The sequence below is a fragment of the Sceloporus occidentalis genome, unplaced genomic scaffold (assembly GCF_023333645.1).
Source record: "Sceloporus occidentalis isolate IW3139 unplaced genomic scaffold, rSceOcc1.0.p SCAF_7, whole genome shotgun sequence".
Lineage (NCBI taxonomy): Eukaryota > Metazoa > Chordata > Lepidosauria > Squamata > Phrynosomatidae > Sceloporus > Sceloporus occidentalis.
In genome coordinates this window covers 19,313,707-19,325,964 of record NW_028316987.1, presented here as the reverse complement: position 1 = coordinate 19,325,964, position 12,258 = coordinate 19,313,707, and the positions used below count along the sequence as shown (strand labels likewise).

The window sequence follows — 12,258 nt, the reverse complement described above, 5'->3', positions numbered from 1 at the left end:
CATTGGCTATGCTGGCTATTGCTGATGGGATGTACAGTCCAGGAACATTGGGCAGGCAGCATAAGCGCATTAGGAATTCATCCACCTTGAGGAGAGAAGTGCCCAGCAGATGAGAGGAGGAGATGATGAGCATCATAGTTACAGAGTGGAGTCACTGGAAACATCTATTCCATGTGTTGGTTTTTAGTGTTCTCTCACCCCTCTCTTTGCCTAATGAATGAAATACTTCACTTACAAGGAATATCTCTGAGCACTTATATCCCCAGTATTGCAGTCAGTTGCTATGAATAGATAATAATGACTTAATGATGACAGGCTACTCAGTCAAGTGAGTCACCCCAGTTAGTGAATAAAGCAACAGTGTCTTCTATTTTTCTTTCCACAACTTGGGTAAATTTGCTTTATTTCCTCTGCCTTAAGCCATAATCGTGGAGAAGATGACTATGAATATCAATATATCTTTGCTACGCAATGCTTGTACTGCAACCTTCTGTTTGGTGAAAGGAAGTAGAAACCAAACAGAAGCAGGGATTGGATTCAAGGAAATAGCAGTTGGAATGATACTCACTTTTATTGATTTGCTGACTCTTCTGGGAAATACTGTGGTCTTTATCTGCCCATTGATGGAAAAGAGGCTCCGGACCATCACCTACATGTTTATCATGTCCTTGGCTATGGCGGATCTTCTTGTGGCCTGTCTAGTGATGCCATTCAGGTAAGAAATCTGCTAAAGAAAAAATGCTTCCTGTTGACATAAGGTTTCCCCCCATCTCTAGTCAACTAATGGGTGCTGTTGCTGGAAAGATACCACCTTTGCGATAGATAATAAAGAAGAAAATAAAGATTGCTAAGAAATCAATCAGTATAACATAGTGGCTTGAGTGCTGCCTATATTCTGGCCAGGCTTGCAAAATAGCAATAAGAGACAATAGAAATTCTTAATAACATAGAAGTAGCTATACACAAGCTTATGTTCTGCCTAAATACCAAATGAAAGTATTGATTCACTTTACTTGGCCATGTATTTCTCTGTAAAAATGACCTACTGTTCTCATTTATAATATACATCATGCACACGTTTGTCTTTTTGGCATCTAATTCAGTCTATTTAAAAGGAAAAACTTTCCAATCTTCAAAAAAGGAACATCCCTTTAGAATAAGGGACACGCTTTATGGCCTTCAAATAAGGGACATCCTCTGGCAATATTAGTTGAATAAGACTCTGATTCAAATTCACACTTGGGCATGGAAGCCCACTGGTTGATCTTGGGGAAGTCACTCTCCATAGAATCGTAGAGTTGGAAGAGACCACAAGGGCCATCCAGTCCAACCCCCTGCCATGCAGGAACTCTCAGTCATAAGAAGGCAAAGCTTGTCCTTAAAGGTAGTTGGGCCCGAAGATCTCAGGTCATGTGTAGGCACGTGTGTGTGTGTGTGGGAGGGGAAGGTATGATCCAGGAGACAGTGTGGAGCTCTGTCATATTGGGCTTTATGCATCAAAACCTGCATTTTGCATTGCTCCCAGAAAGACTAGTAGCCAGTGAAACTGATGTTAACAAGGAAGTTGTGTGCTCCCTAAAACCAATCTGAATTAACAACCTGGTTGTGGCTTTTTAGGCCAGCTAATACTCTTTAAAGGCAGCAACATATAGAGTATGCTACAATCATCCAAATGGACTGTGACTAAGATGTGTATCACCATAACCTCCAGGAATGGAAGGAGTTGACACACTAGCTTTAACTATGCAAATGTACTCCTGGTCACTGCAGAAACCTGAAGGCTGAATCCACAGGTGTCCCTCAAACAGGTAACTTATATTTTCAGGGAAAATATAACCCCATACCCTGATCTGTCTTCCAACTAAGAACCATCTCGGGATTAAGTTTCAGATACTTGGTCCTCATCCAGTCCATTATTTATTCCAGAAACTGGTTTAGAACCACCTATTTTTGAATTCGTTTTTATGCATTTTGCCTACCATGCCCTTCTATTTATGCATTTTACCTAGGCATCCCTCCTCTCTTAACCAAAGTGTATTTGTGCATTTGTCAAACTATACACATTTTTAGATGCTTGCATTTTTAGAAATGCATACTTTCTGTATGTGTACTTTATTGCTCCAGAATAACCAGAATGCCTTGCAAATATATGAATCCTTGAGGCAAGGTGCCTTTCTTCTTGCAGCGAGGTGCAAAAAAGCAATTTTTTCCAAGACTGTCAATCACAAATTAATTATTTTCCATTTCTAGCTGCAACTCAGTACCATGGAACATATCCCTAAAATTTTCTGTTGCAGACAGGCATTATTTTTAGGAGAAAAGTCAGCAAGGAATCACTGTGTTTCTTCAAGATAGGAAACTTGACAGTAATCTTTAGAAAGATCACCTCAGTAAATTACCTCAGCAGAAAACATAAGAAACTGGGCATGAGAAAATTGGTGGTAATAGACTGGAATGGCTAAGAAAAACGGGTGCCAATAAAAATCCATAGTATTGCTATTTCTGTCTACAGCAGGGATGTGAATCATGCAGTCCTCTAGATGTTGATGGAGTGTAACTCTCATTTGCCTGACTGCTTTAGACAATGGGGAGGAATGATGAAAGCTTCCATCCAACATATAGGAGGTACATTATTCCCATCCCTGCTCTAGACTATGAACCTCCCCCATAGGATGAGTATGAATGAACTGGCTCTGCAGAGGGAAAAACCTAATGAAACAGTCTTCTTGTCGGCTCACATTGCATTTTTTGGTCTCCTCTTTCAGTATCGTTTATGAAGTAACAGGCAGGTGGCTGTTTGGGAGAGAGTTCTGCAAAGTCTGGATCTCATTTGATGTCATGTTTTGCACTGCCTCCATTGTCACCTTGTGTTTTATCAGCCTTGACAGATACTGCTCCGTTGTTACTCCCTATCACTATTCAAAGAGGATGTCACGGCAAAGGCAAGTAGATAATGCCCTCTGAACAGAGTTGTGCAAGCCCCATCACAACATTGGTAGATCTCCCATGAAAACCCCCGCTTTAGAATTTTTAAAACAAGGTTAACAAACACTTGATGTTACTATGATCGTGCCACCCAAATAGAGGTTTAAAGCTAAAAGCTGTTTCCTTAATATACTGTTCAACCACAAAGTATAAACTAACTGCTGGAACTTTCACTAAAAACTATGTTCTTGCATTTGAAGGTGAATTGAATACATTTTCCTTTTGCTACAAGCCTACTTGAAAGTGGGTATAGTTATTCAGTTAATTTGTCAAAAGTGTTTCGTGATTGAGACTAAGGGGCTGCATGTCACAAACAAAACTGGTGTAAAAGCTTAGCAAAGCATCTAAATTGTAAGGGTAATGTACAAGGTCTAAAGGACTTCTTGTAACCCAGGAAGCTTCTGTTTGAAATCCCATTTCTTCAAAAAACAAAACAAAACAGAAGGCTTTGGGCAAGCTGATTTGCTTCCATCTCCTATTTGCAGTATGAGAACATTAATACAGGTCCTTTATAACAGCAGATTCACTAGGATAACATAGCAAGTACATTTCTATATCGCTTACTGATGTACTAAGCGCTGTTTACAAAGTATAAGCTAATTGCCCCCAAGCTAGGTACTCATTTTAGCAACCTACGGGAATATGCCAGGCTGAGTCGACCCAGATCCCCTGGCTGGTATTGAACTCATACGTTTGTGGTTTGTCAGTGAGTGGCTGCAGTATAGGCATTTAACCACTGTGCCATCAGGGATAATATGAAATGCTTTGAACATTCTAAAGTATTATGGCCTAAATCCAATTATTAGTCTCAACTAATGTAAATCCACTGAATCAGTTGATTTAAGCCTTGACTTAGCAGTCAGTAACTGACTCAGTGACTCTATAGTGAGGATTAGCAACTGAATTTAGGTCCAAGTATGTGCTGAACTTTATTATTATAAAACACATTCTTTTTAGTAATCTGATTTTGTGGCATAGTTTGTTCTGGAGTTAAAGCGTGAACCCCAAAATATAAAGAACCAAAATATTTAGACCATCCCTGGACTCCTTCTATTTTCCATCTGTCGTACGGATCAAAAGAAATGGCACACCTTTAATGCTCAATACGTACAGTGATTGGATCACATGGGAATATACTAGCAATTTTCTCTTTTCATTTTCAGGTGTATCATTATGACTTGTATCGTGTGGGTATACTCCTCCCTGATCTCTTTTTTACCTGTCATGAAAGGCTGGAATGAGATACCTGGTGTAGACTTTGATGCTACCAAAGAATGCATCTTTGTCACCAACTGGATTTTTGCCATTATAGCTTCAGCTCTAGCATTTTTCGTCCCCTTTACAGTCATGTGCAGCATGTACTTCTTCATCTATCGTGCATCACGGCTCAAAGCCTCTCGCATTGTTTCTCAGACCCTTGATCTTCATTACCATCCACACAGTAAACGCCAGAACAACCTGCAGCTGGAGAACAAGGCAACTCGCACAATAAGCATCCTTATATCTGTGTTCATTTTGTGTTGGCTACCATATTTTGTCTTCAATGTATGGTTAGCCACTAGAAGTACTAATGCCACCAGCAAAGTTCTTTCTGATACTTTCAAGATTATTACGTGGTTAGGCTATTGCAATTCTACAATCAACCCCATGCTCTATGCTTTCCTTAATCGGGACTTTCAGCGAGCTCTGAAGAAACTGCTTACCTGTAGGCGCAGGTCTCAGATAGACATTCATGAGGACATTGTATCTATAGCCACTTTTACAAAGACAGCTCAAGACCCAAGAGTACACTGTGAAAAAACAGCTGTCTTCTGCAGCTCTGAAGAGCACAGATGAATATGAACTTCATTATTATTTCTACTACTATCCTTGCTAAGTATTTAAGTATTGCTAAGTAAGTGAGCACTTAAACAGGCAGAGGTGGAAGGCAGATGAATGAAAACAGCATACGTGTTGTCATCCAAATATATACACACATACTCATGCATCTGTCCATACATTTAAAGAAGATGTGCAATACATTCTGAGAATCACTAGTCTAGGATTAGGCACAAGTTGAAGACTTGTCCATTCAGTTTTAATGGACGCATTTCCTTTATTTATTCCATATGTTTTTCAGCAGAAAAAAATATAATTGCACTTAGTATATGACAGTAAGAATCAAAGTATGCTAGCTAGCAACCAAAGGGCCATGTGTGCACTGGAAAACTAAATTCTCTTTGCTACTGTTCTTTGCATTGCCAACCATGTGCACTGCACTCACAGGGCTACAACATGAGCACACTTATGTGTATAAACTCCCTCAGATCCCTTTGGGAGCTGTACCACTGGCTGGGAGATTCCATAATCCACAAACATCACATCCACAAAGTTTTCCAGGAGAAGGGAGACACAAGACTTTCACCTGACTTTCCTGCAGTTATCAGGATGGCTGCTTTCTTCCGCTACTTCAGGGAAATGGCATTGTTAATCAGGCTTGCTAACAGCAGAAGGTTTAAGCTAGCCTTCTCTCTCGCAGTACTCCTGAGAACCAGCATGTGGGCATAGATCCCCTTACATGCCTTGGCCCACAGCTTGGTGAGCTGTGAGGAATCTGGTTTTTCTGGAATAGGGACAGTGAGGAGCAGTCAGGGTACCACAGAACCACACAGTAAGGTTCCAAGTGCCATAGGTTGCTCATGGATTGCACGTTGCCTGCCCATATACAGAATGATGGCTCTTTGGGGTCAGATTTTCACACAGTGCTGAAATCAAATTATTCAATTTATAATTTCAAGACAAGACAACCACATTTAAATAAAAAAGATTTTATTAAATCAGACTTGAAAGAAGTCGCAGTAATTAAATGCACCTAACAATTGTTCCAAGTGCATACTGTACACCACCAACCCAAAAGGATTGATTTGCCATTTTATAAATAAAAATTAACATATTTACAGTGAAAAGATGTTATCAAGCAAGATCATCTTATTTAAGAAATATGTTAAGACCCGATTATTACAAGCTTGCAAGGTAACATTGGACACTATGTTCTAGGAATTACAAAAATTTGAATAAATGCATCATTTGTTACTGTGGCATTTCAAGCCTGCCAAATCTTTTTCCATCATCATCTAAAAAACTTTAACAATCTCTACTGAATAGAAACAAATCACAATTGCTCTACAACTGGCTAATCACAGTAGACCTATTTTCATTGTGCATGTCATCCTCCAGGGACAAAATAGAGGTTTTTATATTTTAGTTTACTTTAAGATCATCATCATGTCTTAATGTAATCAAGACTATATGTCAGGGTTAGAGACCAACTGGTTCTATAAAAATACAGAATTTAATTCTATTTACATAATAGTTATCCTTCTCAATTTCCTAGACAATATTTACAAAGTCAACACACTAAAGAGCGTATCAGAACTGAAATACGCCATCTTATGAAGTGAAAGTCATTTGCTTCAAGACAATTGAAAATATTAAACAAATTCTTAGCTCCATCCAAAGATAGCTGGCATAAATATGACATGAGAAAATAAAGCTGAGAATGTGAATGTTCCAGGGATACTGCTTGACACTGAATCCTCCTGCTGAACTGACCACAATAAGGTTGATTCGTCGTACTTATTCCAGATTATTTAGTCAACTATCTTGAATGCTTCATTCCAGAGGTACTCATTGTCCGTGATCTCTGTCTCAGCACAGGTTTTGCTGGGAATTCCAAGTCTTCAAATACAGAATTTTCTATAATGTCTGCAGCTTCCGGTCTTTCCGTAGGACTTGGAGAGAGCATGTGCTTTACCATTGCATACTAAACAGAAAATAATACACTATGTGATTTCAGAAAGTGAAAAGCATTCAGTTACCATCAGTGCCTAGACACTATCATCTCACTACAAAGAAAATGCACAGATACTTCTCAGCCATTTGCAAAATATTTTGTGGCATAGCAGGTGAGGGCAGAGATTTTGCTTCACTGTGGCTCCTCATGCAGAAAAAGAAAAAAGGGGACAGAAAGAAACAATCAAGAAGGTAGATTAGATAAACAGCAAAAGGGGGGGGGGGAGCAGAATCAGAGATAGAAATAAAAGATAAAGGATAAGAATGCCTACAGAGAGATAGATTCTTTGCTTACTCTGTGAAGCTAAGCTGTAACTGTGCAATAAATTTAGTATTTCAGTCACATTGGGGCGGGGGGGGGGGGGAATTAGACACACTAGGACACAGAAAGTGTCACCAACAGGATACAACCATTAAATAGTCTTTGTCACGTCAAAAGGATAACACAGAGGACTCTAAGCTCTCTTGAATAGGGGTTTCTGCAGCCTCTCAGTTGGTAAAAAGCTTCCCACTTTAGAAGCCACTTGGGATTTTAGTAACTGAGGGGCCCTTCAGACCGGCACTTTGGCCCAGCCTGGGGGCAGAGTTGGGCCATAGCATCTCCATGATGCATGCCCTGCCCTTGCCCCCAGGGCACCGTGGTGCCACCCCACACAGCGCGTGACATCATAGCGCTCCTCCAGCACTGCATCTGCATGATGCAACACCGAAGGAGCCTCATATAGCTGCAACACCATGGCTACTGCACCCTGAAAAAGCTGGATCAGAGCCATGGCATGCAGTTGCCATGGCCCTTATCTGGTGAAAATGGAGGTGCCTACAGGCTGCCCCTTAGGGGCGATCTGTAGAGCCCCTGAGTTAGATCTACAAACTCTGTTGTGTTTGTGCGTGTGGGAGCCCATTTAAATCTAATTCTGGGTGAAATATGCTCAAATATCCATCTACATGATCTTGTAGTATTAAACAGTCAAGGTAGCTCTTGGCCTCAAATAGTGAGTCCTTTCCTCACTCTAGGTTGCGAGCTATGAAGGACAAATATCAAGGACACAAGAACTGGTTCACAACTGGTGGTCACAACTGGATCAAGCTTCCCCATGTTTTTAAGTCACAGGACCACGATGAAATCCAACAAGACAATCTACCATAGATGGTGTTCTGAACACAATCACAGATTGAAATGAAAAACAGACATATTCACAATGAGGTAAATACAAAGGATATAAAGGATGAGGTGAATATAAAGAATATAAAATGCTTTCAAGCATTTTGCAAGTATAGATCACTGTATCTGAGAACACCTTAACATGATCAGAAGAACCAGGTTGCAAAAAAAAAAAAAAAAAAAAACTTGTGGATTCTATAGCATAGATGCAGTGGATGGAGCAGTTTTAATACAGTACTGCTAAATTTTATGGCACTGAACCTTTAAGACTATACCGTGATATTTCTGCTTAATTATTGTTTATACATTTGTGTGGTACACAAATTTGCAAATAGGAAAGTTGTAAATATACTTATTAAAAATAATGTTAACGTTTATTTATTTTGAATAAATTTGAATACTGCATTTATATCCTGCTTTTCTCCCAGAATGGAGTTCATACTCTAGTCTACCTAGTACTGCTACAACACGCCAATCAATGATATGGACATTGCAAATAAATAAAAACAAATGGAATATGAAATAAAATTTATTCTTAACTTCAGTTTCAGTTTATGTCATTGGCATCACATTACATATGACAAAAACAGACTAAACATATGACAAAATCCCCTTTGAAATGACAACCACTACGTCAACTTTTCTAAGTTATGCATCATTCATTATGTATATCAATTTAATCCACCAAGGTTCAGCCTTTTGCAGGCTGGAAATAATTTTTCACAGCTACATCTACTTATTCTTGTTGCTGTGTGTTTTGCCCCCCCCCCCCCCCCAATTTATGGCAATCCTATCATGGTGTTTTTTTTAAGCAAGATCTTTTTCAGATATGGCTTATCTTTGGCTTCCCTTGAGGCTGAGATAATGTGATTTGCCCAAAGTCATCCAGTGGGTTTCCATGCCTGAGCAGGGATTTGAATCCTGGTCTTGGGGGTTGTAGTCCAATACTCAAACCACTGCACTACACTGGTCCTCACCATATTTAATTAGAATTCTGGATTTTCTTTACTGAGCAGATTCTTTGAAAAAGGGAAAGACAAGGTTGGTGGTATATGGATTAATGTGATATATTATCCAGATTTGTTGGTTTCCTTTTTTATCCAGTATGGTTTTAATTCTGTTGATAGTTTTAAGTATACAGTTGGGCCCTTGCTACCCTCGGATAGCAAAAAACGTGGATGCTCAAATACATTGTTTTCAATGGGTGTGTACACATGCCCATTTAAAAAACTGGGGTTTGCTATCCATGAGCTCAAATCTGCTGATGCCAAGTTTGCAGTTGGCATGGATGTACTGTATTTTAAATTCATACAATGTGAATGTTGAGCTGATCTGCTTTATCTTTTGTAAGTCATCTTGAATTAAGGGATGCAAAAGTGGGATATATAAAAAAAATCATCATCATTCTCTTCTACACGACCTAGCAAGTAATGACCGGCAATTTAAAATTATGAAATGTGAAATTGAGCAGTCCTGTGAAGGAAAAGGAGTCCAAGAAAAGCTCCACACTAACAGATACATGAAGACTTAGAATTTAAATGTGTACTTACCTCTTGTGGATACTTCTGAATGAATAGGGTAGGAAAAGTCAAGTGCCTTACTTCACTCAATGTCTGTAACAACAGGTTTAAAAGGTATTTGTACTGTTACTTAAAACAGTGTTCTCCATTAATCACATACATGCTCCAGCTTTAAGTCCTAAACTGTACTTCAGATAACAGGACTGAACTAACGTTTTCCACAATATATAGAATATTTTTCAAGCCCATCATTAATAACAAGATCCAGTTTCTTCTACTAACTACACACAACCTATACTGTACAAGCTGCCCACACTCCTAGTCTCAGCTCTGTAATTTACTCTGCACATTTTAACATTTTAGATTGTACACCATTAGTAATAATAGGGACTGTCAGTTTGAACTTCATAACACTTTACCTAACAGGGTCTATCCTACCACACTGCATTATAAATACTGCAAAAGTATTGATAATGTGATGTGAAAATAACTGAATAAATATCTAATTTATAAGAATGCTTCACAACATGTTTCTAGGGACTAGATGGGTATCTCTTACATTACATGATATTACATTATACAGGCTTTAAAAAGTACAAGTTTCGACAGGCAAACTCTCCCCCAGTCTAATCTGTATCCCATGTTAGCACATGATAATAATCTGGAACTGCTTGCAAATTATATGGGAATATAATTTTACAAATCAAGCCACAGGTTCCCCAGAACTCTTCAGAAGTACTTAGTTATCATCTACAGTTTCTTTAGCAGCTTTATGGAATAGAAGCCCATGCCAGTGTTTATGACAACTATTACGTAACCTTCTGCTTATGCGCTTTTTGCATTTCAGCAGTATATAGCCCTCTATCATTTTACCTGTTGTTAGCTGCTATCAAGAAAACTTCAGTTTATAGTGACTCCATGACCCTCTTTGATCACTTGAAGAATGTGTTTGCCATGAACAAACTGTTGGCTTCACAAAGCTCATGCTCGCCTGCTGTATTTTTTGATCTTAGGCCAAATTTCCCTACAATTGGTGATTCTGTTGTTTCCTACTTTTGCATTATTTCAATTGCCTAGGATTGACTCAAAATGTCCCATTCCTGACCACTTTAGTTTGCTCAACCCAAGTATTGCAGTGTTTAAACATTCCATGTCTTGCTTTCTATGTCTAGCTTCCCCTGACTCATGCTTCTCACATTCCATGGTTTTATAATATGTGCTGTGCAGCTTTGAACTTTCCTTTCACCATGTCAATAGATGATCGTCTTTTCAGCTTAAGTCCAGTTGTGACATTAGCCACAGAAGTACTTATGATACCTACTGTACCCCAGTAGCTCACTGAGTGCCTTCTGATGTGGGAGTCTCATCTTCTGGCACTATCATTTTTTTGTTTTGAATTCTCTCACATAATTTTTGTGGTAAGACATTAAAAAGGGGGTCACTGTGTCTTCTTCGGAGCAGTACAGTACTAACAAGTGTTAGATATAGTGCCGCTGCTGTTTTCTCTGAGAGACCTCCTCTGCTAGTACCTCACTCTACCAACTACTGCTGCTTTCCAGTAGCTGTTTGGTACATTTACTCTGGCTCCTCAACAAAAGTCTGCCTGACATGGGAGACCTTATCAGTAGCACTGCTGCTGTAAGCATAGCCTCTTGCTTCATGGAAGCACACAATTCCATCACCAAGTGTCATTTTGCTGCTAAACTAGAAAACATTATTTAAGTGAGATAGAAAGTATAGCTTCTAGCAGGAGCACACCTACCCTGACTCTCTCCATTTGAGTGCTGAAAGGGTAAAGGAGTTCAAACAGAATCAGACCCAAAGAGAAGATATCCACTTTGTGTGAATAAGCATTTCCATAGACCTGTAAAATTCAAGATAAAAATCAGCAATAAAGCAAGCTTCAGAAATTAAATAAGCCACATTTACTCCTTATTCTTATCTGTTATCAAAAACCACATCATACAGGACTAGAGAGCCCTGTTTCAACTAAGATTAACAAAATACTTTAAATAGATCCAATAATAGTATCTGAAACTTCATAGGCACAAAGTAAATTGTTTGGAACATGAATATTAAAAGAAATGAATTACAGTAAAGATACAAGACCTCCCATCTGGAAGTATCCATTACAAGAAAATAGTTCTGAATGTTCTAAAAATGTAACGTGCTTAACTCTCTAACTCAACTATTTACCCCTTAAAACAGCAATACATCAAGTGACAAAATGAAGATATAGGGCATATTCCTTCCACATATCTGTCCAATTTATAACCCACTTTTCTCTTGGCATTTCAATCAGTTTAATAATCAGGGAGAGTAGTGCTTGTATTTCGTGTTAAAATAAGGGATACAACTTCCCAAGGGCAAATAACAGCCCTCCCACTCCTCCTCCTCCTATGTCTTCCATTGATTCCTGGAAAAAGGTCCTTGCACCTGCAAGAGGCAGAGAGTGGCCACCATTTCAGGCCCTACTGCTTTGATTTATACTCAGGAGGAACCTTTCCCCCCACACCAAATACGAACTGAAGTTACTTATGGTTTTGAAAAAGCCTTCTCCTCCCTTCATCAAGCTTAAAGACAGTGGGTGGGGAGTAAAATGCAGAAAAATTGCCACTAGAAGGCTCAATAGGCGTTTTTCAATAACAAAAAATGATGGGGGTATGTGGGCTATTTAGCCCACACAGCTTACTTTTACCACTGTATTAAAGTGAATCACTCCTTCTAATATAAAACATGCTTTTCTTGATTTTATGGTAT

At 39.0% G+C, this 12,258-nt stretch overlaps 2 protein-coding genes across 3 annotated transcripts in view; one reads left to right on the top strand and one right to left on the bottom strand.

Moving 5' to 3' along the window:
• The first annotated feature begins 436 nt into the window (after window positions 1–436).
• LOC149309354 (histamine H2 receptor-like) lies at window positions 437–4,821 on the top strand. The gene is made up of 3 exons (XM_089532225.1): window positions 437–715; window positions 2,766–2,942; window positions 4,149–4,821. The coding sequence occupies exons 1-3, from the start codon at window positions 438–440 to the stop codon at window positions 4,819–4,821; spliced, it is 1,128 nt and encodes a 375-aa protein (XP_089388351.1). The 5' UTR covers window position 437.
• Window positions 4,822–5,776: 955 nt separating this feature from the next.
• The window catches only part of EIF2AK3 (eukaryotic translation initiation factor 2 alpha kinase 3), a 40,441-nt gene continuing 33,959 nt past the window's right edge, over window positions 5,777–12,258 (bottom strand). For both annotated transcript variants that reach the window (XM_089532279.1, XM_089532280.1), the window contains 3 exons: window positions 11,261–11,362; window positions 9,529–9,591; window positions 5,777–6,787 (listed from right to left, as the gene is read on the bottom strand). In XM_089532279.1, the coding sequence (XP_089388405.1) occupies window positions 6,623–6,787; window positions 9,529–9,591; window positions 11,261–11,362 (330 nt within the window). In that variant the 3' untranslated portion in view covers window positions 5,777–6,622. The remainder of the gene's footprint in view (window positions 6,788–9,528; window positions 9,592–11,260; window positions 11,363–12,258) is intronic.

What these genes read in the sequence shown, in the direction of transcription:
- LOC149309354 (XM_089532225.1), top strand. Translation starts at nt 438, where the DNA reads ATGACTATGAATATCAATATATCTTTGCTACGCAATGCTTGTACTGCA. An exon ending in TGTCTAGTGATGCCATTCAG is followed by an intron (nt 716 to 2,765) that starts GTAAGAAATCTG and finishes CTCCTCTTTCAG; the next exon opens with TATCGTTTATGAAGTAACAG. An exon ending in AAGAGGATGTCACGGCAAAG is followed by an intron (nt 2,943 to 4,148) that starts GCAAGTAGATAA and finishes TTTCATTTTCAG; the next exon opens with GTGTATCATTATGACTTGTA.